We start from the raw sequence: 27,885 nt of genomic DNA on the forward strand, positions 1-27,885 counted from the left end.
CATGTGCTGACAACGTCTCAGAGATCCTTCTCTACTAAACTATAAACTGTATGTCATAGGCTGTAATCCAATCATTCTTGATCACAAAGCCATAAAGTAAGGTAACTGCCTTTTCTTATTACCTTCTTCATCATTTAAACTGGTTTAACAAATCCAGCCATTGATCCTTGTACCCCTGGGAGAGAAATGAACACCCAAGTAGACCCTGAGGAAATTGATCAGTTATCTACACAGTGGCTGATATAGCACTGAACTTCACAAATGGTCATAGCTTAGATCTTTTCGGTGTAACAGCACAAAGTAATGTCCTAATTAATGCTGTAGGCAATGTACTCTACATAATTTCTTTGATGTTAAACATGTAATGTATTTCCTAGTATTTACTCTTAGTATGTACTGTTTCTATACCTGCTCCAGAGAATTAGATTGTAAGAGTGTTTACATTCATGGAAACAAAAAAAAGTTTTTTCTTTTTTCAAACTTTTATGCTTTTGCTGATTATCTGAGATTCCGTCTTCACCTCTGCATATGCAATACATTTTTCAGCTTGTATTGGTACCCAAAATAATTTATTATGCGCTGCCACCATCAAAGCCCCAGATAGGAAAAACCCAGACAGACAGGTAGACAGACAAGATTACAGTGTAACCTACACAATGCAAAGCCGCTCAATCACTGCTTTTTATGATGAGAGCCTGCAGGATATAGACATATGACGATAAACAAATCAATCCCCGCACTGCCTGCTGGTCTTATAAGCACCAGTCTGGAGTTAAATGGGGTTGCAGCTCCCTCCAGTGTAAAGTGATGGACAGCAGTGAAATGATTATCTATTAAAACCTGCCTGGAGTCATAGCACCAACAGAAATTCCCATTGCAGTCCTAAAACATGTCACTTGGAGAAATATTCCACAGTAATAATATTTTGTACTTTGGCTCTGTGCTTTTCTGCTGAATTCAGGTCAGAGTTATAGCTCTAAAACAAACAGCTTTAACAATTAGCAATACTTCTTTTGCTAGTCTATCCAGACTGTAGAATTTATTTTGTATTTCCCCTGCTGGATTATGTCTTTCTGACTTATTTGGTCCATCATGTTGAAGGGTTAGGGATTTTGATAAGTGCCTCTGACTGAAAAACAAAGAAGCCCTGCAGCTACAGCGCTGACTGGAGACTAGAGAAACGCTGCATTCATTAGTCTGTAACTCCATTTAATAAAGTGTGGCCTTATGTTTACCTATCTGCACAGACTGCGACATTCAGATTTATTACTATTCACAATACAATTGAAAAGGGGGAGTTGGGTGCATATAATAAAGGACATTGGCTCACACAGTCAAAATCAGTGATATAAGTTCAAATTGTTATGCCACAGCATAGGAGACATTTTGATTGTCTTAAGTGTGCAGTAGGGCTTTTTTCACTAATAAGTGTCAGTGAACTTATCATGATTGGGTGCATCAAATAGCCACCTGTGATCACATCCATGTCGGAAATTAGTGTTTTTCTCTTTAACGTGTTATCCCTTAGATTCTTTTATGACTATTAATTCATAACTAAACATAACATATCATATGATATGATATGATATCTGCTTCTCTGAAAACCTTACAAAGCTCCAGTCCTTACAACATTCAGTGTTGCCACCAAAACCAAAGTCATACATGCATTCATAGAACTAAACAAATCAAATAGGGGTCAAATAGGCAACTTATGAAATATAATCTCCAAACACTACAGACTACAAAAAACTACACAATGCAATATTTACTCAGTACTGTAACTATCAAAGGATGTATTTCAGTATAAAACTACACAATTCAAAAGTCCTCCAAACATAACCACTGAATTAACACCATTCTGACATTTTGAAGAATTAAACATGATCAGACAAACACGTTGTTGGTTGTAGCTACCTGTAGGTGTACCTAATTTATTTATCTGATATTCATTCTGCAGTTTAAATAATAATCATAAATGATGAGACAAAGGGAAGCTAATGAGTAACAGTAGTGACAGATTTGTAACCTCAGACACCAGGCAAAAAGAAATTCAGGCAAATGTTTCTCATAATTTTCAATGCTTACATTGTACATAAGACACTGTGACATCAGAATTAATAAAAGACAAGTTCAGAAAACATCTTAAATGTCATTTTTTGAACTGAAACTCAAATGTTGCCTTTATGTAACAAACACAATCAAGTAAGTTTGAGCAATATGTGATTGTTATGAAAAACAGCCATTTTAGACTCTTGCTCTTTTTAATCAAATACACCATGTGCTCATTTAACACTTGGATAATAAACATTTATCTCTGTAACAAGTTATATATTAAAAGCAATAATTCCAGCTGTAGTAGGAGTCAGGTCCTGTGGTCTGTGAGATGCACTCAGTGTAGTTTGATAAAGCAAGCCTGTTTAGTACATTGACACAGATCTGTAGAATGTTTTTCCCAGTCTCCTCTTTGTACTGTATACTGCACAGTGGATGTGGGATGTTCACCACAATAATTCATTAACTAGAATACATATCTGAATTGGTATGTTGGAGTTTGCATTAAGATTATTAAATTACTCCTATTGGAACATCTGTGGATGCATTTCAAATCCAACCCTTTTAGACTGACCCGTTTAGTTTTTGTGCCCTCTTCGTATTTATTTGGTGTTGCTTTCATTGTGAGGCAAGTTGTGTCTACTCTATACAGCTGCAATAAGCATACATTTCCTGCATGCTTGCGCAGGATCTTACCCGAGAAATCTGCTGGCCTTTAAAGGTTAATAAACCATGGCATAACTTCAACAAGGACCTAAAGAAGCTCCCACTACGCTTACTTAATGCTTCATCAGATCAAGAGGGATCTAGTCGTGGATGCTTCACCTGCTGGCTTAAAGAGTTCCAATTCTTGGGAACATGATGCCATTAGTCATGTTAAAGTGGCATTTTTAAAGCCACCCTGGTGGCAACAAACCGAGTGTTGCTAAGATTCCTTTATTTAAAAGTTCTTTGTATGCTGACATTTGGGGGTGTGTGGCCGTCAAGTTTGGCACTTTGATATCAGCTGTGGCTAATGGTGACTTCTCAACTCCTTGGAAGCAGAGGGAAGGATGTTCCTGTTTTCCTTGAAGTTGATCAAGTGTCCTTTAGTATTTTATGCAGTTGGATGTACTCTAGATTATTGGAAGAAAACTACTGGAAGATCTGCTATAAACATCCTCAGCCTTTATGCCCTCCAATGTAAGGCCAATAAGAGTCAAATGCTACAAGTCAATATCCTACAATATAGCACCACTGCAAGTCAATCAAGCTAATTATTTATAACAATGAATATAATTACAGGATGCAAAAAATATTCCACAATCTAACAGATAATAATTGCAAAACTAATGTTTAATTATATTAACACTCAAATGAATATGTCATGAAATACTTTAAAAAGACTGATTACGTGCAACAGTTTCAAGGAAAAAAGGCTTAATAATCTAATAATATGCAGGCAAATTAATAAAATAAATTAAAATAAGGGCTTACTATCATTAAGAAGTACATCAAAACAGCAATGCTGTAAAAATGGGAGAGATAAAACCTGTTTTGTATTTCAGAATTCCTTGCCATGAAAAAAAAGTCAACACAAATTTATTTAGTATAAAGTATAAAGCACTCTCTATGTTATCCACTATTGATACTTCTATTATTAGTGTTTTGGAAGATTAATGTTTTTCATGGTTGTTCTTTCCTGTGGGTCAAGACCAGGGCAGGTTATGGAAACATTTGGCATGTAGACTTGGATTGGGTTGTTTCTTCCAGATTGCATTCCGCAGAGTCTTTGCAGCAAAGTAAACATGCACCAGCAACAAATAAGACAAGAAAATGAAAGAGGCACATAGGGCGCATCTCAAACAACAAATTTGTTCTTGGTGGATGAACCACTTTTGGTAGATGTGTCCGCATGGGATTGGTAGCCAATAGTCATCTTCATGGGAAGCCCCAAGCGCTCCTTGTACACTCTTCTGTTGACAGGAAATGACAGTGTAAGAGGATGTCAACATGTGTAAACACTTGCAACTGATACTGAAGACCGGCCTCACCCTATGTGTGTAACAGCTTCCCGATTCTCATAGTCTGATGTCCAGATGGCTATTTTATCTCCTTTTGTGCGGATGTTGACCACGGCTCCACAGACGTCATCGCTGTAGTCGTCAAAGGCCTCGCCGACTAAGCACAGGAGCTGGTGAGGAGATGAAGAGGAATAAAAGCTGTTTTCGTAACATGATTCACATTTTGACTTTAAATTCAACTGCAACTCCTCCGGCTTTCATTCAGGTTTACTGGAACATTGTCAGGTTATGTTGCTGCACCTCAGAATCAACATCTAAGGTTTTTACTTACTTTCATCACAAAGAGTAAAGATCAGTGGAGCAGTAACATTATGTAGCAGGTATTTTACAGTCACAATATACTTTTCTTATAACAAAGACGCTAAGATGTGACTATTTACCTTTCGTTTTGTCCTTATATCTACAGATATACTGTATAATAAGAAATAAGAATCCAAATGTCCTTTTCAACACTCTGATGTTGATAACCCAAATACAACTTTGACATACAATAGATTACATACTCTCAAACCCGTCTACAGATCAGTTCAGAAGAAAGCTGATGGATTATCAGTCTTTGAGCTCAGCATCACTAGCCTTGATCCATATAAAAGAAGTCACATGTGAAATAAAAGCTGGTGCAGGAATCCTTTCATGGTCACCTGCTGCAGCACCGCTCAGCCACTGCAACACAGAGTGAAAGAACAAAATACAAAAGCCTTATGCTGCTTTGGGAATTATGCATTTTTCCAAGTTGGTTAGCCCTCATGCTAATCTTGGAGTCATACCAATTAGATACAACAAATTGCCTGCTTTTGCCATGTTATGTATAGTTAACAGCTCACTGTAAAGTGAAACAAATACAAACATGTACTGCATAGTGCCTGTGGAACACCAGGCAGGTGACAAGAAGCAACCTGAATAAATGAGCGGTCTCTGCCAAGATGACAGCGCTCCCATCCAGTGAGCAAAAGGGGTCACTGAATGGTTTGATGAGTATAAAAATTATGTGGATCATATACTGCGGCCTTCACTCATTAGATCTCAGCCCATCTGAACACCTATAAGAGATACTGGGCAGATATGTTAGTGTCTCCACCTCCATCGTCCAAACAGCACATAAGGGAATATCTTTTGGACGAACTGGTATTTTTCCCTCCAGTAAAGTTCAGAGACTTGGAGAATCAAACACTGAAGCTATTCTGGTGGCCCAACACCTTACTAAGACACATTGAATGCTAAACTGCATTTCGTTGCCTTGTACTTGTACATGGGTAATAACAATGAAGTTGAATCTAATCTAATTAGTGGTAATATTAGATTTGGTTTTGATAGGAATGCCAGCAGTGGTGCCTTTGCAGTTAATGTGACATGTTGTGGTTCTTTTCACATAGCGGGTGATATAATCACTGTAAGAGAAAATCCCAATAGCCCTGACTTGAGTTTACAAGTCAGAAGATGACTTGTAAACGGTTTTCCCCACTTGGCTGCTTGTACATATAGTTTAAACTACATAATATGAACATGGCATCGGTGCTGCCACCAGCACCACCATTACTGCAGTACAGCCAGTGGCAACTCTGGCACCTCAGCACCCAGAGCTCAAGTACTGCTCATGTGAAATTGTCCACAATCATTAAAATATGTTTTAACCCAGTTTAACATATGGTTTAACAATTTGTATGACTGCCATTGAAAGAGAAAGTGCCCTCTTTCCTCAGTAGCTACAGTACTGACAGAACAGTAAGTGTTGTTGGCTCACTGTCAAGTCATAGCTTGCTAGAGGTCTGAATCCCTATCAGTGATCCTTAGATGGTTCACAACACTGTGAGGACTGCAGACAGCAGCACAAGCCAATTCTCAGTTGGTCTCATGTGACTATGTTGTGACACCATCACAGAAAGTTTATTTTCTTAGATATCACAGGAGACTTTGTTGTGCAATAAATGATGACAATGGGAAGACAATTTTAAAGAGTGTGAGAGGATGCAATCACCCTCATCAGTAGTGTGAAGTGCTATGATGGAGTCGTACAACTAATTACAGCTGCCAGCAGGTAATAAAAGTACCAACTTTTGAAAGATGCTCAAGAAGTGATTAATCTTCTCGGGACAGGATACAAAACACAGCAGCCACAGCCAAACCCCTACAGTTCCCAGCCAGTAGCAGTCCAGGTCTGATCTCCTCTGCTGCTTGGTGAGTGTGATCAGCCAGCGCCCACCACGCCTGTTCCTCTCATCTTCCCACATGGGCTCGATGCCATCCTGCAGCAATGGTTCAATTTGTCAATACACACTGCAAACCACTGCACCACAACAGCCTTCAAAAGTGAGGCTTCAACAGGATTCCAACATATCACAGTAGAAACTCTTTAAATCTGATGAAAGGTTTACAGTTGGAATACTAATCAGTTACCGACTCAATACATAGCCTGTGGTGGTTAAATATTTAGTTAACAGCTTCTTCTCAAGTTGCTATTCTGCCATTCTACACAAGCTCTGCACACAATTTGTAAAACCTATATTGTACGGCTGCAGATTAACTCCTCGGTGTTCACTAGACTTTGCTACAGATGGTCCTGCTAATGCAGTTCAATAAAAACACACAGATAAAAGACTGCAGTCCTATTTGATTACTGCCTTTTCCATGTATGATCACCACCAATCTCAACACACAGTATAATCTCTGCCTGCTTGCAGCCTCCTGCCATTCTACTTACTCAAAACCTCCACCCATGCTTATAATTTTCTATCATCATTACCTCTGGTTAAATGAGCTCTTTTAAGGTGACGAGCTCTGATCTGGTAGAGACAGTCAGTCAGAGAAACATCCTGCCCACTTTTCTTTGTTTGCCTGCCCTCCAGCAATGGAACTCTTTGTGATCACAGTTCAATTAGGCGTTGCTCTGTGTGCAGCAGCTTTAACTGTATCTTTTGTCATAAAGAATGCTATTTGGCTTTATTTGTAAGCTGGTGATAAAATGTTATTGCATGTTCAATCCTGTGGTAGATACAAGGATCATTTGAAAGTGAACTGCGGGACCACTGTTTTTCAGATAACTGCCAAAAGATGACTTTTCATCCTATGTAATGTCTTAATAAACAATAAATACATGAATAACGTACAGGTGAGATTATCTCATGTCAAAGGAAATGTGATCTTCCACTTAAAAAAAAGGGGGTTTTAATTGAGTCAGTATTAGAAAAACAGAGCAAACACTGATGAACATGCAACACAGCACACTGGTATGTGAAATACCAGAAATGCAAAGTACTTTTCTCAGCACCAGAGAGGATACTGGAATCTGAAAGTAACAAAACCCATTTTTAACTACACTAATGTGCATTTTATCTCCCACATATTTACATAAATGGAAAATAAGTCATATCTACCTTAAATAGAGAGTAATCACAACCTGACATGAGGTTGCTTGACAGCTGGATATGGTTGTAGAGGCTGAAATGAAGAGAGCAAAACAAGCTGTTCACAACTATACACAGTCATGACATTTTTCTACTTCAGTTACTCCATGGCTGTGCAGAGAAACAAAAAGGCTCCTTACGCCCAAAAATCTTCGACTGTGTCAAATTTAGAGATGAGCCGCTGGTTGGCCTGCCATGTTTTGCTCTTGTCATTCTTGAAGAACCACAGAGACCATCTGCTGACCAAAAACAAGAAAGGAGAATTTGCATAAATGCAACTAGCTCCTAATTAAACACGAGGTAAACTGAAGCCACCAAAAGCCACAGAGCTCTGGAGCAAATGGGAGAATATGGATAAACCTGGATGCTGCAGACACAAACTGCTCAGTAAATCGAGCCATCACTCTCTTGGTTCAATTATTTGTGACGCTGTGTCATACTTGTTCAACACTGAGTCTTTTTTTATTGCTCAGCAAGTCCCTAAAGCTTTTTAGGCTGGGAAAAGTGTGACGTTTAAACTATTATAAAGCCTTTAAAGCAGCTAGCCTGTCAGTGGGGACGGGTGGCGTTGTTTTTATGAGAACACACTCCAAATGAATGACCGAACAGGACTGAATAATTTAAATGATACAAATTTAATTCCCTCCTGTTGAACTGTCTACACTTCCCCCGTTTGATAGTTGTCTGGCAAAATATCTGAATGTTTATTTATAGGTCAAAATCTGAGATACTGTATCTGTATACTCATCTATCTGAGCCAATATAGAAATATAAAGGCATTTTAGTCATTTTGCACCACCTTCATAGTCAGCTGTCAATTTTGAGATATTTGAACATTAAACCAACAATTTGAGCCAGCATATTTCAAACCTCACAACTGAGCTGTAAGACAAATAGTTTTTGAGTTTCAACTTTTCTTTTTAGCAGGCTGGCTTTCTGTTTAACTTTGAGACATTCACCATTTTGGACATAAATATCTGTGTGGAATTTAAACATAAAATATTCTTTCATTGCTTGTTTGTATTCAGCACTGAACTGAGGTGGAAGCTGTCAGTGTGTGGAGTCAGAGGAAAACACTGAAACACCAGAGCAGATCACCAGACCATCTCAGACAGTCACAGTCTGGCTGTGGGGGAGAACAAAATTTCCAACACACCAGGCTGCATCTGTTTGGACTCAGAGAGCAAATCTGCTTTAACAAGAAGTGTCAAACACACATTAAAGCCATGGGTAGTTTAACCACTGAAACATATACAGTATCATACATTTAAATTACACATAATATCATAAAACTTGCTGACTGCTCAGCTTCTTCTTGGTGAACAGTGTTCATTGTTATTGTTCTTAGCAAATGATCAGTTCTTGCCTGGCTTTCACTTCTATATGGTGCCATTCCGTTGTGTGGAGGAAGGGTCACTCGGTTCTTACACAATGCCTAGAGATCAAACTGCTGCGTGATGCACAAGTCACCAACCTTGTCTTTTAAGCTGATGATGTATAGGCTTTTCCATTTCCTCATTTCTACACTTCCACACACACAGCTAGAAGCAGCCACTCGGACTGAGAAAATAGTTCACAGATTAACAGATAATGAAAGTAATTTTTACGTGCAGCCCTACTTGACATGAAACTTAAGATGAAATTTGCAAATAATAATTATGGCCAAAACTAAATGAACTGTATTTACATAGCGCATTTTTTCCTCAGTGTGTTGCACTGGCCAAAGCGCTTTACAGGAGATGATACACCATTCACACACCAATGACGACAGGCTGCCACACAACAGCGCTAGTCAAGCCACCAGGGGCAATTCAGGGTTTAGTGTCAGCTCAGGGACACTTAGGCATGCGGGGAGACCGGGAGTTGAACCACCAACTTGCTGGTCAGAAGATGACTGCCCTACCTCATGAGCCACAGCCAACCCAAACTAAGATTCATTACTCTCTGATCTGACAATTCTTTTTAATTACACAATTAATTTAGTCTACAAATACAGGGGGAAAAAAACTGTGAAAATGCCCATCAGAAGTTCTGAAAATCCAAAGCAATGTCTTCCATCTTCTTGCTTTGTCTGAACAACTGTCCAAAAAACAACTGAGTTTATAGTCACAAAAAAGTATGAGCAAAACCTCACATTTTTGCTTGATTTAACAAATGAAAGAAGTATTGGAGGGTGGCACGGTACTGCAGTGGTTAGCACTGGCACCTCACATCAAGAAGGTTTTGGGTTTGAACCTCATGACCTACTGGGGCCTGTGTGGAGTTTCCATGTTCTCCCCGTGCCTGTGTGAGTTTTCTCCTGGTGCTCCGGCTTCCTCCCACAGTCCAAACACACGTAGCTTATTTTAACTGGTGACTCTAAAGCCCTTTTCAGACATGCACTGGAAATCTGAAATGATCTAGACATTACCTGAAAATGCAGATGTCCGAGTCAGCTGACCTGGACATTAAGCAAACTATACCCTGCTGGCTCCCTAGTACCAAGTCCACGTAATGCCCGAGTGAGCCCATGTAAGAAAACCGTCATGTATAGTCTGGAGAATTTGCATGGAGTTAGTAGGCATGTTGATGACATTACAATACAAACATCTGATGGTGAAGAAAAACTGTCATTTACAATGAAGACATGGAATGAAGAACGGAACTTTTTTTTGTTAAGAGCCAGTGCCAGAATTGTCAGACAAATTTAAAGTATAGCAAGACTTAATTGTTTATGACTGCATCGTGCCCTGCTTTGGAGCTTATACCTGCTATATCATTTTGAAATGATCAAATGTGTATGTGTGTGTTCCAGTGCTTGTCATAATTACACTCCCTGCTTCATAGAAAGTTTATATTGCAGCCCATAACCTGTTCTGGAGAGGGTGTTTGATGTAGGCCTCTGGGTTCACAATCTCCTGTCCTGGCTCCTCAGCTCCACATTCATCACTATCAGGCGGACTTGGGTTGATTTCCTAAAAAAATGGTTAGGTAAAAGTAAAGCACAAATAGGAGGAGATCTATTCCCAGTGGAAATGGTCATATTTTCTAGCGTGGCTCTAAGTGAATAAATTCCTGTAATCTGATGTCTAAACCTTTTACTAATAACTCTCCAGCCATGGCAACTGGATGGTGGTACGATTAAACACACGTGAAACTTGGAGAGCACAGCTGGCAACACAACGTTGCCATTTCCAATTTCAAACGAGATAATTAATCTGCTGAATAAACTTTAATCACCTTACAAAAGAGTTTCCGTGACGGAGGCGTTTGACCTTAACGTTACTTATGAAACCCGATACAAACATCTGGTACACATTTCACTGTGATGTCAGTGTAGCTAGCTAGCTAGCATTAACTCCACTTCCAGCATTACCCGCTCGTGGCGACAAGTATGTTTTGGCACGTCTGTATCAGCCTGTTGATAAACGGAAATAACAAAACGCAATTTCCATTCATATGTCTGCCAGTTTAATTAATCAGTGCTTGATAACAAAGTTACACAACCGGAACTATAACATAAACTAAAGACCTTAAACCAGACATTTGGAGCTGGTGAAGACTGGACTTATACGACAAGTATATAACGTTAGTGTTTAACAACAGTGTTTAACTTAGTGAATTCACCTCTCTTGGCTGTTTTACGATAATCTAAGTTAACGTTAACCTTAGCCACTAAAATAGCTAATTCTGCATCGTAACGTAACTTAGAGGTCAGCAGAAAGCAGTGTCAATAAATTTTAACATTTGGATTTTTTAACTACAAAACCAGTCCTGTAATTATATGTATTATTCCACATGCCGAATTTACCATTAGTCTATAATAAGAATAAGCGTTTTGTAAAACTGCTTCTCGAAAATGCAATATTTTAATAGACAACCTAAGCAAACGTAAAGGGAAACATTTGTAATGGACGTTTGTGTGCTTCTCCTTTGCACGTCCGTCAGCTATAACGTCAGCCTTAAAGTTGGGAGCTCTCCACACAAGCATTCCTTTTTCATGCTTAGGTCGTGGCAGACTTGAAATGGTCAAAACAACATGTGTAATAATAAGAACAGTCTATTTCTATTTAAGAGTATTGTTTATAGTTATTCATAAATATTGTGTATGCGTTTGCACCGTAACTAAAGTATGAAGCCCCCAGAATGTTTTGATATGTTCTTTAAAGAAAGTCCTTACCGGTTCGGCAGTCGCCATCTTACAAATCTGTTTGGAAAGTTATTGTTGATTGGACTGAGCTGTGCAACGTGACGGCCCGCTGCGCACATGCGCCGTGTGCAGCGGCAGTCGGACCCTATTGGGCTGGCCGTCTGCTTCTCGGAGACTCCACCCCTCTTCTGCAGACCGAAGCATGGCGAGTACCGAGGCTAGAAGGGAATGTGAGACGGAGGGCTGCGATAAGGACGCTAAACTCCAGTGTCCCACATGTATCAAGCTTGGCATTCAAGGTTCCTTCTTCTGCTCACAGGTACTGCTGATATCTTGGGTTGTCCAGTTTAAATGTCGGTTGTTGCCGCATTCCTAGGCCCCATGTCTTATACGAAACTGCTAACTTTCAAGCTAAGTTGGAATGTGGAGCTGTTTGGTAAACCGCTAATAATGTATAAGCTCACCTTTGACAAATGTCTTCTGGTTGTGTAATGCTGTTCAGAATACTGCGGGTGAATAATGCGATCTCTGTAAGAACAGGCTGAGAGAAAACATGTAGGTAGCTAACGTGAACTGCAGGCTGGTTAGCTAATGATGTCGCTGGCGTGAAGTGTTCGTTCTGGCAGGATAAACTGTGTATAAATGTGTATTGTGTAGAATCCAGGCACGCTACTAATGCACTGGACTGCAAGTAATGTTATCTGAGTTGTAAAGTCAGCTACTGCAGAGTAACGGTTGCGTGACAGGTCACTTGATAGCACGTTTTTGACCCTTCATCCTGGTGCTCTCTCTCTTACGAGACCAAACCCCACTCACAAATCTGTCAGTTTTTAAAGGAACTGCTTATGATTATTGTTCATTAACAGTAACGACTCTCTATACTGCATAGGAGTGATCAACTGAGCAGGACTGACTTGAACAGTATGACAGAGCCATTGTCATTAAGTTTTACTGGAATACGTTATGCAGGTTATAATAAGTTCTTTCACTCATACGATTTATACAAATGGTTAATTTGGGAGAGACTTGGATTGCTCTTGTGGTACCATGGTATTTGGCCATACATGTGTTTGCTGTGATTGTGGTTGTGGCAATGCAACCTGACCCTTCTCTTTTTACATCCTGTCTGCTGTCCACTTAGTGCACACACCAGTGGAGATAACAGTTGGGTTAAGGATACATACAATACATATTTGGACATAGTCTGAAAATACTCTTCCGGTCGTGCAAGATCGGTCACAGTGTGCACCCAATTAGCCTAGCACTGTTTGTATTTGGTTTTGAATAGGTTGTGTATCGGCACAAATTCATTGTCCATGCATGCGATCGCTGCACATTAGTTACATGAACTTTGGAGCACAATCTGCAGTGTCAAAAATGGCTAGATGTGTCTATATCTTAAATATTTCAACATTGGTTTTCTTTGTGTTTTCATTTCCAGGAATGTTTCAAAGGAAGCTGGGTTTCTCACAAGTTGCTGCACAAAAAAGCAAGTAGGTGTCACTGATCACTGTCAGTTATGTTCTTTGTTGATATCAGACTCTGTGTTGTCCCAACATCATCTGGGTTAATAATACAGATAGTCAAGCTGGGGTTTTAAAAACAAGTATAACCCATACCTGTTGTTTGTTTAGAAGCTGTTATGAAAGTGAAGAATAGATGATATCTCTTGATTGTGAACTGACACAAAGGTGCCAGATGCTTTAGAAACACTGTGCTGTTTTTTTGCTAGAAGAGGACAAAAACCAGATTGAATCCAAGAACTGTGTGGAGAAGGACATCAACACAGACCCATGGCCAGGCTACCGGTACACAGGGAAACTACGCCCTTACTACCCACTGGTAAGTTCTTCATTACCAGTGTGCAGTGTGAGCACTATCTGTGCCAGGGCATGGAACACCAATGCTGTGTGCTATGCCAGAGCACTTCTCATCAGCTCCATCGGCCAGTAAGGTGTTTGGCCACCAGAACAGCTTCAGTGCTCCTTGGCATTGACTCACGGAGTCTCTGAACTCTACTGGAGGGATGAACACCAGTCTTGCAAAAGATACTCCCCAATTTGATGTTTTGATGATGGAGGTGGAGATGCAGTCTGACACGTCGGTCCGAAGCCTCCCATGGGTATTCAGCTGGGTTGAAATCTGGTGACTTTGTGAAGCCCGCAGCATATGATTCACATCATTTTCATACTCATCAAACCTTTACTGTGACCTGTAGTGCCCTATGGGTGGGGACACTGTCATCCTGGAAGAGACCACTCATTTATTAATTGTTTTTTCTGTCCTTTGTCACCTGTTTGTGTGTGAATTCCACAAGGTAACATGTCTGTCTTCTTTGTCTGTGCTGTAGACTCCCATGAGGCCTGTGCCTGGGGACATCCAAAGACCTGACTATGCTGATCATCCCAGAGGTAATCACATTTTTTTCTCACTATATCTTTGCAATTGATCATACTGGCTCATTGCCTACTTGGGCAGCTTTGCTAGCTCCTCTTAAACTCAAGGTTTTATTGTTGTTTGTTTTTTTGAGATGGTACACTGTAGCTTGCATTTTTCTTTTCAGGAACACTATATTGTACACCACCGTTCGTTGTTAACATGTAACACAGTGCTAATAGTGTTAATAATTTGAAGGCTGGTGTTTTGAAGGCTTAGCCATAGCAATCCTTGTTCCATTAGAGGCACTTGGTCTTGTTCCAAAATGCAAAGCACATGCAAAAATTAGAAAATTAGAAGGGAGAGTTTTAAGAGGTATTTACACCTGGTTAATATTTCACTGGCAAAGCTATGATTTGCCTCTCTAGCTGCTTGAGCTAATGACCATGGTCAGTCTATCCATCTTTCCGTTTGCCTGTCTAATACTGTTGTTTTGGCCAAAATACTTCCAACGACTGTGATTCAGACTAGTATGAATGTTTGTGTGTTTTTTTCCTGGTTCCCAGAGGATGATTACTACTGATTTTGGTTACCCCTCAATCTTGACTCTAGTGCCGATATTTATTATGTAAATCCCCGTTTACATAATAAATATCAAAACATACTGTAATGCTTTGATTACCATAGAAGGCCTTTAGACTTGAATGGACCTTAGGATAAACACGTTGTAACAGCGTGGTAAGGTTCTCATAATAGCAATACCTTAGTCACTGATGGCCTGAATAGTAACACAGAAGTGCACAATGAGAGAAGGAGCCTGTTGACATCTTGTCTCGGTGTGTTAAAATAACCAAGACTTATGTGGTCATCCATGCATGTGCATTATCTGCTTTTTTTGTGTGAGTGCACAGATAAGCTGATATGCTTCATGCTGTTGGTCTAGGTGTTTTAAAACCCTGCAGGCAGAGTTGAAGGCCAAGAACTGCATGAAGAAGACCAGCACTGGTTCAGGTTTAGTTGTAATTCAGAGTAAAAACTGCTACTTGCTACCAAGTCCTTAAATGCTGCTCTCCCATTAGACGGTTCTTCATTTAGGCTAAGTGATCACTGTGATGCCACAGCAACGCTACTTGGCGATAGTTTATTATAATGAGAGTTAAATGACAGTGCACTGTCTGCAAATGAACTTTTGAATTGTTATGTGGTTTTGAACGAGAAGATGAAATGCTGCAGGATGATGCCTGTTCTCAGTAGGAATGGTAGCACTACTGTCAATTCTCTAAAGTTCATTTGATTCACTTTTACAATGAAAGATATTGTGTGTGACCTTTCCTCACACTGGTTTTTAAGAAGTCATATATATATATGTACAGCTTTCTCCAGTTTGTCTTCAGCTTTCTCCTGATGACATTTCTCCCAAAGCTTCAACTGGAATTGATTTCCCTCTGTTAAACAGCCTAATAAAATCTCAATGATCTCTTTCCACCAGCAGAAACCACAGTAGATTTATTGCAGGGAAAAGTAAACAGCTGACACATCTGAAGTCTGGCTGTGTTTTCTGCTTTTTTGTTTTTAATTCTCAGACAGCCATAATAGTAGCCTGCTTTATTTACATCTATCTCTCTGGCCAAGTCATTCATTGTGCAGCCATGGCAACCTCTACATCCTTATCATCTGGCTGCATAGATCCATACCCAGGTAGTCATGGTTACAGTCTCCTTTCATTCTCCCGTGATGCTTGTTCAAGCACAATTCTTACAGGCTAGTGTTTACTGACATGGCACTGTTATTGAATCTAAGTGAAATCCTGGTTTTATTATTATTATTTTAAAGACATACAGTGCTGACTAGTACACCAATAAGGAAATGAACCATATGAAGACATAATCTGAAGACATTATGACGACATTCCAATGTGCACTCTTTAAATGTTCTTCTACTTTGCTTCTTTTCTGAGCAGCTGTATCAAAGCGTAAGTCTGATTGATTGTCGCACTTGTGGTGTCGACTCTGGGTCAGAAGGAGGGCTGTATCTGACTTGTACACAAACCTGTCTAAAGTCCGTGTTGCCAGGTAACTGTTCATGTTCATTCAGCAGTCATTTTGTTGAGTTAATAAATTATAGATTAGTGAACTGTTTGTGGCACGAGTGCTTTGACCAACATTTATTTATAGTTTAAGAACAGAATATTGCTTAATCTTTTGTTACATTGCAGGTAGTCAAATTTATTAAATTGAATGTACTGACACCTGTGCTTATGTTCTCCGTGCAACAGTAACAGCCCTGCTCTGTTCCTCTGAGTCGACGGTGCGAGTGCCATTAATGGGCTGATGCTATAGTGTAGTCTCTATAGGAGCAGCTTGTTATTTAGAGCACCAGCAAGAAACATTTAGGCTTTTGATTTATTATTTTAGATTCGACTGTAATAAGAGTAAGTATTAAAATATGACATTTATGAATTTCAGACCAACCCTAAATCAGGGTCCATGTCGGTGACACATTTGAAGAAAAGCCAGTCCCCTACACTTTCTGGACATTTGAGATGGACTTTGCAAGTTTGTATGCATGAAACTTAGGCAGATTTAAAAGATAATAAAATAAGTTTTTTTTTTCTCCAGATTTGTTCTCTGACTGAAAATCAATCATTCATTTTATTTACTCTGTATGTACAGATGTAACACATTAAAGATTATACAGCAGAACACTCAACAAAACCAAACCAATACTGTTCCTTTGGCAGCTCAGCCTAGTCTTCGACTCTAGCTGTGGCTTTCTGAGGGCAGACATGGCTTCTGCTAGAGGGTCGAGTTTGCTGCAGATGTGCATTTGTTCTTTTAAAGGGATTTCTGTTGATCCTTGTGCTCATGGTCTGGAGGTGAATTAATTGTGCACTGTCTGACCTGTTGAAGCTGCCAGGCGTCTGACACCGCAGAAGGTAAAACCTGATAGCGAGGGTGGATGCAGTATTAAGTGCTCTTGTCTCAGACATGATTGCCTTAACATAAAGCATCCACATGGCAAACCCTTAAACTGGGTATTGGTTGAAATTGCATCAGTTATTGTGTAAGTTCTCACAACCAGGTGATCTATCACATCACTAAGGACACTTCACACCCAGGACGTTCACTCTTTGAACTGCTGCCGTCAGGTAGACGGTTCAGAGCAATCAAATCAAGGACCTCTAGATTCAGGAATAGTTTTTACCCAACAGCAGTTACCACACTCAATGCTGTTAAAATATAATATGCCTGTGTCTGAGAGGGCAGTTTATTTCATTTTTTTTTTAAAGCTGTTATGTTTTTTTATATGGTCTTATTTCATACGTTATGTTTTTTTCTATTGCTGTACCGACTGGAGGTCAGTCTAAAAATTTCATTGTATGTGTTACAATGACAGTAACAGTAAATGACAGTATCTATCTATCTTATCTTACATTTGATGGAAAAATAAAACTGAGGAGGTTTGAATTGATGCTCAGTCTGAAAATTGATGGACTGATGACGACTGCTTTGCAAAGTCCCGTTCGAGTCAGTTCTTCAGCTTCACTAGGTACTGACGTGTGAATGATGCCAGGTTTCTGTCCTCGCTCCTGTCCCACAGGGATGTCTGAGTCTGAGCAGTTTCTGAAGGGGACGTCACAGATCAAAATCCTCTCTCCTGAAGACATTGAAGGCATGAGAGTAGTGTGCAGGGTAAGGCACTTTACTGCTGTTACTGTCATGGTGTTGCCATAGTTAGCTTTTATTTTTCTATTTATTACGTTTTGGTTTTAACGTGTATGTTATGTGTAGCTGGCACAAGAAGTCCTGGACCTTGCAGCCATGATGGTAAAACCAGGAGTTACAACAGAAGAAATTGATCACGCTGTGCACATGGTATGCACGCACAGCCGCACATAAGCATATTTGTACATTTTTGTGAGCTCATAATCTTAACCATCACAACTAATTGCCTAAACCAAAGTCTAACCCGAACCCTAAAACCAGGTGTTAACCCTCAAACAGCTCTTTGACAGGGTGTCAGAAAGTGGGGCCGGCCAAAATGTCCTCGTGCTCATTTTATAAAACTCAGTGGTCCTCACACTAACAAGTACACACACACTTTTTATCTCTTATGTTTAATGTATTGTTTTTCCTCATGTAAGTGGCTCTCGGTTGGCAGTGTCAGTCACTGGGCTTACAATGAAATATTTCTAAAACTATTAGATGTATTGCTGCAAACATTTACTGGGTGACCCTCTGTTTTGTCATTCATTGTAATATCTAACTATTGGATGGGTTGCTGTGAAAATTTTAATATCCCCCAGGTTTTTATCTGTTGCCATCAACAGGTCATTATTTAAATTTAAAGATTGGATGCTTGTTAGCATTGTCATTGTGAGCATCCTAACATGCTTTTGTTGGCTTTCAGTTCACAGCACCACAGCCCCACTGAGCTGCTAGCATGACTGTAGACTGTCTTGCTTAAATGTAATTATTGAGACACTGCTGATAAATAACGTAACTGTGAGTTGCTATATGTAAAGAGACCTTTTCCGGTATCCTGACTTGCATGCAGCCATTCCATTATGTCTGATCAAATACATGGAAAACACACCTATAGGGTCAACTGTGCTATACTCTGTATGTCCATGAAGGGGGAAAAGAGACACTGATCTTTTGTTACTGTGTCACCCACTGCTGATTTTCTCACTCACTGCATCTCTGCTATCTCTGTAACAGTCTTGCTTTAATTGTCCAGGCCTGTATAGCGAGGAACTGCTATCCCTCCCCTCTCAATTACTACAACTTCCCCAAATCTTGCTGCACGTCTGTCAATGAAGTCATCTGTCATGGTATCCCAGACAGAAGACCTCTTCAGGAAGGAGATATCCTCAATGGTATGCTCATTGCACTAGATAATGTATTATGATTCTGGGACCTAGCCTCACCTCCAGACAATGTTTTCCTTATTTTTCTTAGATGTACTGCTATGCCTGCCTACATCTGTATTTTTGTATTTGTTAGAAATGTCCTTATCAAATCTAACACCCAGCTCCTCTCACCGTTGTCATATTCACAATGTCAAACAAAGTGCTCTGAATAGTTCAGTTTGAATGTAGAGAAATGTTTTATTAAAGAGAGTGGAGAAAAGGTTTCTCCTCAGTGACAAATGATTGTACCAGTATGCTGAAATGGCACCAGCGGGAGTTTGGCCAATTTTAGCACCTTTATGAATATTTTTGCGAAGGGGGCATCTTCAGTCTGCCACTCCCCTCAGAGAGTTTGACGGAGAACTCACCAGCAACTTATGTCTCGCTGCGTGGTCCGACAAGACAGACAGGTTCATTAACCTTTACTGGTGGGGTTTTGCCAGTCAGATTCTCAGCTCTGTTTTCACCTTAAGTGGGAAGATGCCCACTCGAATTTCTAATCTCATCAGCAATTTGAAGACAGGGACATTTTTGTTTGGCCTTTATAAAAGTTTATATTCAAGCACTCCCAGTCATTATTAAATGTTTAGGCAGATTATTCATAACCGTACTTGCTTTGTGTTAATAGAATTTAGTTTTTCATGTAGCACTGTGACTCTGACATGGTCATTGTCTCACGCTTATGCAGTGGACATCACTGTCTACCACAATGGTTTCCATGGAGACCTCAATGAAACCTTCTTCGTCGGAGATGTGGATGAAGGAGCAAAGAAGCTGGTTCAGACCACATATGAATGCCTTATGCAAGCCATTGACTCTGGTAGGAAGCGAACCTTTATTTTCTGTCATTTTACTGGTTTTGTGGACACTGTAGGGATTGTAGTCACCTTCACAGATTCAGCTTTTAATACCTCAAATCAGACCACCTTGTGCTATTGAGACCCTACAGTAAGGTTTTAACAGTGAATGTTTTTCGTACACATATAGAGATTTTGTTTTGGAATATATTGTACAAACAATGAAATGCTCGTATTGTCCTCAAATCCCAGCATTAGCCATTCAACATTTGTTTTCTTTTTTCAGTAAAGCCTGGTATTCGCTACAGAGAATTAGGTAACATCATCCAGAAGCATGCTCAGGCCAATGGCTTCTCTGTGGTGCGCAGCTACTGTGGCCATGGCATCCACAGACTCTTCCACACTGCTCCCAATGTGCCACACTATGCCAGTGAGTGGTCACATATTAGCAGATTCTTCAGTTGTCTCTGAAAATTGCTATTGAATGTTCCCCAGCAACAGCATCATTTCTGTATTAATTTATTTCCCAGAAAACAAAGCAGTTGGGGTTATGAAACCTGGCCATGTGTTCACCATTGAACCCATGATATGTGAAGGTAAGTGTAACTACCTTTCTATAAATGATCTAGTCTATATAACACTGTGATAATTAAGATAATTAACCATAATTTGAATTAATATAATTGTAACATAATTGCCTTAGTTGAACAATGTATATAGTTTCAGCCTCCACATAAATGCAATGCCCCAATCAAGACAATTAAACATGCAAAGGTGACGCTACAACAAAATAGAAGCAAAATTAGAAGGTATAAACACATTGTCCTGTGAAAACCAAAACAGCAGCTTTCTGTTTTCTAGGAAAATGCTAATTTTCAGCTTTGTCACAATGCTTTTTCTTTTTCTTTTACTTAGAACTAGCAGACATTTCTCAACTTGAAAAGCTGAGTTAGGTAAGCTGTGTAACTAACTGGCTGAAAGTTAATATGTAAAATGGCCTAAGCTCCTAAGTGGAGTGTTTAGAGCCAAAAACTTGGTCACCTTCACCCTCAAGGCTCTTATTAAGAATGAGGATTTGAGGCCGTTAACTGGTCCATAGAGAGTTAAATGACGTGTGGTGCAGCAGACTCAGTCATGCTTTAAAGCAGGTCACCACCGTCTTAAAAGGACATTTTATACCTCAAGGGTATCCACCAAGTCAGTGCCAGACTGGGAGTGTTTGTTTCCGCAGCTCATTTTAATTGATGTGTGAAAGCCAGAGTCATGTGTAATCTTTGTGTGTGTAACATCTCAGGTGGCTGGCAAGATGAGACATGGCCCGATGGCTGGACAGCGGTGACCAGAGACGGTAAACGCTCGGCTCAGTTCGAACACACCCTGCTGGTGACGGAGACTGGCTGCGAGATCCTCACCCGTCGTCTGGAGAACGGTCGCGCTCATTTCCTGAGCCAAATGTAGGCCAGACCAGAACACGCCAAGGACTGGACTTTCCAAGATGGGCACCCAGCATCTCAAACAAGAGGTGCCACTCCTAGAACTCAGCGTAACTGTGGCAGTCATTGCTCATTAAATTAAATCTTGGTTCCTCAAACTAAATGGAAGTACTTGAATGTGTCTTATATCAAATGTGGATTGCTTTATTAGTGAAAACTGTGTCCTCTGAAGGAAACAAGAGTATTTATAAGATTTTGTTGTGCATAGTGATGGGGCTAGACATCAGGCCTGTTCTGACTTCTGGGTCTTACCACCCAGAGCTTTTACTGGCTGGCTAGTTGTTCTCTGTGGTGTGTAGAGCTCAGGGTAAGTTCAGCTAGCACGCTGCTTTTCTCTCAGCCTCTGCAAACATCATCAGGCTCTATATGATTTTACCAGACAGAGACTGAAAATAACCAGCAATGATAAAGACACAGGAGAGTTACAGGAAACAGGGTCAACAAGTTACATAAGCTCATCAACTAAAAATCTAAATTTAATTATTAGAGTAGGTCGATTGTGACCAAAAATTTAAATCTGGATTTCAGGCAACAAAAAGCATCTTCTGGCAGCCATATTGGATAGTTTGAACAAGCAGTTTGAATAATTTTTTGATGGTTTATAAGTTTACACATTGGCCATCTTAATAGATATGAAATAGAATAGTTTGGTATTTTAGGACACATGCTCATTTGCCTTCTTGCTAACAGCTGGAAAAGATTACACCATGTGTGTCCATTTAAAACAAAGCTAGAAATAGAAGATGGCTAGCTTATAATAAAACAGGGAGCAGGGGGAAACAGTTAGGCTAAGCTAAGCTAGCTGTCCCCCAGGCTCTAGTTTTGTATTTAATAATTATTTTCTCATCTCATTTAGTTTCTCTACTGGTTTTGACAGAAATATAAGCAATAATTGGCTGATGTAGTGCTTTATGCCAGCCAGTGGGCTAGCTATCACATCTTATTTACTTCCTTTTATTTTAATCTTTGTCTGTTGACATTTTCAGTACAGACACTAAATAAATTGTTTTATCCTGTCCACAGCTAGTTGTGGACATTGGCCACGGTTGCTAGTAGATTTGCGACACAACTACTGAGCATCTACACAAATACGAGAATAGCAACACTGAGCTCAAAGTCATTCAATTGCTAAACTTGTTAATCCTGCTGTAACGAACACTCCTTTGGTGTCTTGTGTTTCCACTAGCCCTGCTGTAGCAAATCGACCCTTATTGTCTGAATCATGGCATTAAAACTTGCCACTTCCCCCTTATCTCAACAGTCATGATTTACCTTGATGTGGAGTGTGAGCAGCAATGAATTATTTCTGCCTTTTCAAAGAACTAATGTGATCACAGTTTCTCTGCTATCTTTATATTTCTTCTAATGGAGTAATAAATGACTCTTCTGTACTTCTGTGTGGGCGAGTTTGTCCTTGAGTAGACTGGTGATCCATATCCCAAATGACTATCTGGGTGTCTGTCAGTCCTAATGCCTTTTTCAGTTCAGTGGAGGATAGTAAGAGTCTAAACTGCATTTGAGATTTGTTTGTTTATTCCCAAAAGAAACTAGTGTGCCTATATCAGTAAAATGTTTAACTTCATAAAATTACAATGGAGCATCCATAACCTTCATTCCAAATTTTGGCCAGTTTAGTATTTTGTCTGCAGTGATAGATACATGATCTCACTCATGTCTGTATTGTGGGAGTATGAAGCCTCAGCCAGCATTTGGTTTGCTTAGCTTGGCACAAACACTGGATGGGAAACAGCAACTCTGTCTCACTGCAAATGATCTTGTTTGTTCAGTCATAACATGAGTTGTAAAAAGAACAATTCCTATTCAATAGAGGGTCATGTACAGATAATTAGAGAAACAGAACAGACAAATCTATGCGATGAAGTTCAATTATTTTGTCTGGTGGATTTAAATGCAAGATTCAATGCAGATGACTGTACTTCAAATTCAGAAAACTTTATTTACATATGAAGTAAAAAACATGCTTTCATAAATCAGTCGTACTCCACATAATTTGAAATACTAATGCATAAATTGCTTCTCTGCTGTAATGTTCTGATAAATGCACTGCAAGAATATGTTTTCATTTTGTGTACTGTGTAGCATATTGTGATAAGAGTTTGAGAAAACTGAGCCAACACATTTGTAATAAACGGTACTGCTTTAATCATGGCTGAATTCCACAGAGTTTTACCATCATTAATGTTATTAGTAACAGCTGTACATTTCAGAATCGCATCAAAATGTCTGCTGTGATAAAGGCTGACTCTCAGGTTTAATAACCCAATGAAGCTAAACCTCTAACAACTGTTGGACTTACTTTTCAATGTCATGCGTTCTCGCTGTACTTGTACAGCAATCGGTTCACCTCACAGACATCAGACTGGTCTTCATCATCTTCATCAACCCAGATGGGGAAAAATAACTTTTGCTTCTGGTTTTCCACTGGTTTGCCACTGGATAAAGCATTAGAGTATGAACTGATCTGTTGGGAAACATGGCTGTTGACATGTTTGGAGTAACAGGGAATGGCATAGCCAAGTACAAGGTGTAATAGTAATTCTCTCAAGTAAGATACAATTTGAATAAATAAATTTTAAGTGAAAGTGAAGAATTTCTCAGTCTTCGAACCAGGCAAAACTTTCCTTACCCAAAAGACTAAAACCAGCTCTGTGCTCAGGAGAATAAAATAAAAAAATGATGTTTTGCTAGTGGTTAGGCAAGTTAGATTTTATCTGCAGTGTCTTAACATCCCTTTAACAGCTTCATCGGGCCTGTTTGTGATGTGGCTGTGCTACCTAATTATTCATTCAGACCAAAAAATATTTCTGAATAATCTTGTTTCAGTTTCCCTGTGCCTCCTTCTCACACTGTGACACACTGTGAGGGTGTCTTCCTTCATGTTGATCAAAGTGGCATCTGACGGCACCCTTTTCAATTAAAACTAACTCAAACAGGGAATTGAAAAGCTATTTATTACACTGCAGAGTAAGGCTGGAGACAGATCGTGGTCTTCTTTGCTCCTCTGCATCTAGAACTGGAGGACCACACAGAAGCCGAAAGAAAAAATTGGAATAAAAATGTGATATCAATTTTTTGAGGAAAGGCCTGTCATGGTGCAAACTATTATAGAATCCTGCCTCACACCATTCATCACATTCGGCTTTGTCCTCAACAGAGGGCAGCAGTGACACATAAGTTCTTAGACAAAACAATGGTACTACACCTACATATTCTTGTTGGTGTACAGTGAGTCGTGTCACAGCCTGGCTTCAAGGCTCAAGTTTGTTTCATGCAGTATGTGCTCATTATTGGTAAGTTTCAGTCTGAAGTTTCATTCACTTCAATTGAGAATGACCTGACACCACCTTGAAAAAACACAAGGAGTCAGCAGCAGTGCTCGCAGCTCTGGGAGGGAGGCTTTGCTGAAGCACAGCACTTCTTTAAGCAAAACACTAATGGCAGCATGCTAACACGCTCTCAGTGACAATGTCATGCACATATGTTAAGCAAGCACATTACTATCCTGGCCACGTTTAATGTTTATGACCCACAAAAACTAATTGTGAGTGGTTATTCAGCATGCACAGATAAGAAAGTTAATAATGGTCAATAACAGGGGATTTTTATTTCCCCGCTTGCATGCAGAATCAGAATCAGAATCAGAATCAGTTTTATTGGCCAGGTGTGATGGACACACGAGGAATTTGACTCTGGTACATCGGCTCTCAATGTGCAAACAGTAACTAGCATAAGGCTGTGTAATATAACAAAAATAAGCAGTATTAACAGCAACAAACAGTGCAAACAATGCAGAATAAGCATTATAAACAGGCAGTAAACAATGCAGACAACAAGGAATGTTCATTGAAATGAGAAAAATAGGGATAAGGGATAAAGATAGAGTACTTAAAACTAGAGACCTGTACGGATCTGTATAATCTGTACAATGTATATTTACAATCATACTGTCGTAGGTTAAGTGTTCATCAGAGTAACAGCCTGGGGGAAGAAACTGTCCCTGTGCCTGGTGGTCTTAGAGCACAGTGACTTGTAACGCCGTCCAGAGGGGAGGAGTTCAAACAGATTGTGTCCAGGGTGTGAGGGGTCTGCAGTGATCCTCTCCACCCTCCTTTTGACCCGTGATGTGTACAGGTCCTCCATGGAGGGCAGGCTCACACCAATGACCTTTTCTGCAGTCCTGACTGTCCACTGAAGTCTGTACTGTACATGTGTAATTGCCACATTGCCCACGCATTCAAAGGAGTTGTCCGTGCCTTCATCTGTCATCTCTACCAGGACCTCATGTATTGGCTTGCTTGCATCCTTTAGGTTCACCGCATCAGTGGCTCCAAACTCTCAGGCAGTTTTAAACTCATCAGAGTTGAGATTGACTCCAGTCATTGTGACTGGTCCAGCTGCTTCCAGTACGCCTAGGCCAAACACTGCACAGGCTGACTCAGCTTCCAGCTTTCATAGTTGTAACATCACTTTTGTCTAATCTTGAAGTAGGCATATGGTGAAACAAATCATCCCTGATTCAATATGTTTACAAGGTGGCACCTCCATCATCAGAAGTGGTTACCCAGCCTCCAATGCTACTGCAGCTTTGTACACAACATCCCAGAATCTCAGCTGGTTGAGCGTCAACATAACAATTATCTGGACATTAAACACATTCAGTGCTGTAGTGGAAGCAGTCTCACTAAAAGACTGAAGGAAAATAAATTACAATCTGCTACTTTTTTTTTAACCTAGTCCTATACATTTGAAAGGTCCGCTGAGATACAAGATATTTTCTTCCAGGGCATCCTGGTCAACATGACAGCATAGTTTCACATAAAGACCAATTTCACAAGTTAAAACACAAACAGTACACAAAACAGGCCATACCAGCATTATCCAGAGTTCCACTTCAGGTTAAGGATTATGCAAAACCGTTGTTTCCTTTAGGGGAGTTTGTAAAAGACAGTTAAAGGCATTCAAAGAAGGGAGTGTTACAAAAAACAGGATCAAGGTCATCAGTTCTCTGCTGTTTCTCCATAAGACAGACAGCTGTTTGACTGTTTCATCCCTTGGGCAGAAATGTTGCAATCATGGGAAATACTTCCGAGAGTCTTCCAAGACATTTACAAAACTCTTATAGTGAAAACATACAGTGAAAGAGAGCAACAGTAAAAGACAGTTAAAGGCATTCAAAGAAGGGAGTGTTACAAAAAACAGGATCAAGGTCATCAGTTCTCTGCTGTTTCTCCATAAGACAGACAGCTGTTTGACTGTTTCATCCCTTGGGCAGAAATGTTGCAATCATGGGAAATACCAGAGAGTCTTCCAAGACATTTACAAAACTCTTATAGTGAAAACATGCAGTGAAAGAGAGCAACAGATGGACTGTTCAGAGAAATGCAGTTAATAACATGACTCCTACTCATGAGGTCACCAGTCACAAAGAAGGCTCCAGCCTGCCTGTGGGCTGGGTGGTGTGTCTGAACACTCAGTCTTTTTCATGTCTCACAAAGCTCACGTCCTCCCTCATAGTCCTTTAGAGGTGAAGATGAGTAAAATTAAATAACATATGTAGACAAAAGTATAAGACATAAATTTCATGAAAACCTCTTTTTTGTCTTTATTGCTGCAAATTATAATATAATAACATAACAAAATACAAAACAAAATACCTAGACCCATCTTTTTTAAAAGATGGTTAAAGTCTCCAGCCACAATCACAGCCGCTTCTGGGTTTGCATTCATCTGCTTGCCGATCAGGCAGTACAGCTCCTCCAGCGCTAGCTCGCGGTGGTATATAGGTGGCTACAATCAGGATTGAGCAAATCTCTCTCACCGTTTTGAAAGGTCTGCATTTCACTGCCATATATTCCAAGTCAGGGGAGCAGTGTGTTCCAATGATGCTCATACACCAGCAGTTGTGGATGTACAGCGCCAGACCTCCACCTCTCTGTTTAGCAGATGCTGCAGTCGTGTCTGCTCGGAACACGCATGCAGTGGAAAACAGCTGGGGACAAAACTGTGAGAAGGCAACTTAAACAACTACTGGCTGGAGAGCATTTAATTAAGTTGATTTTGTTATGACTGACTCAAAGTCCACAACATAAAGGAGGAAAATACACTTCTTCATCTTCTTTCGGCTGTTCCCATTAGGGGTCACCACAGCGAATCATCTGTTTCCACCTAACTATCCTTGGCATCCTCTACTCTCACCCCAATTAACTTCATGTCCTCTTTTAGCACATCCATATATCTCCTCTTTGGCCTTCCTCTTGACCTCTTGCCTGGCAGCTCCATCTCCAACATCCTTCTACCAATATAACCACTATCCCTCCTCTGCACATGTCCAAACCATCTCAATCTGGCCTCTCTGACCTTGTCCCCAAAACAGCCGACCTGAGCTGTCCCTCTGATGTGCTCATTCCTAATCCTGGCCATCCGGGTCTCTCCTAAAGAGAACCTCAACATCTTCATCTCTGCTACCTCCATCTCTGCCTCTTGTCTTTTCCTCACTGCTACAGTCTCTAACCCATACACCATAGCTGGTCTCACTACTGTCTTGTACACCTTTCCTTTGATTCTTGCTGACACTCTTCTGTCACACAACACTCCTCACACATTGTTCCACTTCCCTCCCTCTCATTCATACACATGTATTC

General features: G+C 40.1%; 2 protein-coding genes across 5 annotated transcripts; one reads left to right on the forward strand and one right to left on the reverse strand.

Moving 5' to 3' along the window:
* Positions 1-1,812: 1,812 nt before the first annotated feature.
* On the reverse strand, positions 1,813-11,784 carry eif4eb (eukaryotic translation initiation factor 4eb). 2 transcript variants are annotated; one of them, XM_020608589.1, is made up of 7 exons: positions 11,307-11,338; positions 10,367-10,470; positions 7,657-7,752; positions 7,487-7,550; positions 6,245-6,358; positions 4,086-4,225; positions 1,813-4,007 (listed from the first exon to the last, which is right to left on the reverse strand). In XM_020608589.1, exons 1-7 carry the CDS (start codon positions 11,307-11,309, stop codon positions 3,893-3,895), a joined length of 636 nt encoding a protein of 211 aa, XP_020464245.1. In that variant the 5' UTR covers positions 11,310-11,338; the 3' UTR covers positions 1,813-3,892. The 2 variants fall into 2 exon arrangements, with proteins under 2 accessions (XP_020464245.1, XP_020464243.1); XM_020608587.1 differs by lacking the exon at positions 11,307-11,338 and adding an exon at positions 11,676-11,784 and having other exon boundaries at positions 1,815-4,007.
* Positions 11,753-23,403, forward strand: metap1 (methionyl aminopeptidase 1). 3 transcript variants are annotated; one of them, XM_020608586.1, is made up of 12 exons: positions 11,753-11,964; positions 13,087-13,138; positions 13,378-13,487; positions 13,996-14,056; positions 17,622-17,713; positions 17,813-17,896; positions 18,762-18,900; positions 19,622-19,753; positions 20,017-20,160; positions 20,261-20,326; positions 20,646-20,683; positions 21,025-21,110. In XM_020608586.1, exons 1-11 carry the CDS (start codon positions 11,848-11,850, stop codon positions 20,681-20,683), a joined length of 1,035 nt encoding a protein of 344 aa, XP_020464242.1. In that variant the 5' UTR covers positions 11,753-11,847; the 3' UTR covers positions 21,025-21,110. The 3 variants fall into 3 exon arrangements, with proteins under 3 accessions (XP_020464242.1, XP_020464240.1, XP_020464241.1); XM_020608584.1 differs by lacking the exon at positions 20,646-20,683 and having other exon boundaries at positions 21,025-23,403; XM_020608585.1 differs by lacking the exon at positions 20,646-20,683 and having other exon boundaries at positions 13,381-13,487; positions 21,025-23,403.
* The last annotated feature ends 4,482 nt before the right edge of the window (positions 23,404-27,885 follow it).

The sequence above is a fragment of the Monopterus albus genome, unplaced genomic scaffold (assembly GCF_001952655.1).
Source record: "Monopterus albus unplaced genomic scaffold, M_albus_1.0 scaffold94.1, whole genome shotgun sequence".
Classification (NCBI taxonomy): Eukaryota; Metazoa; Chordata; class Actinopteri; order Synbranchiformes; family Synbranchidae; genus Monopterus; species Monopterus albus.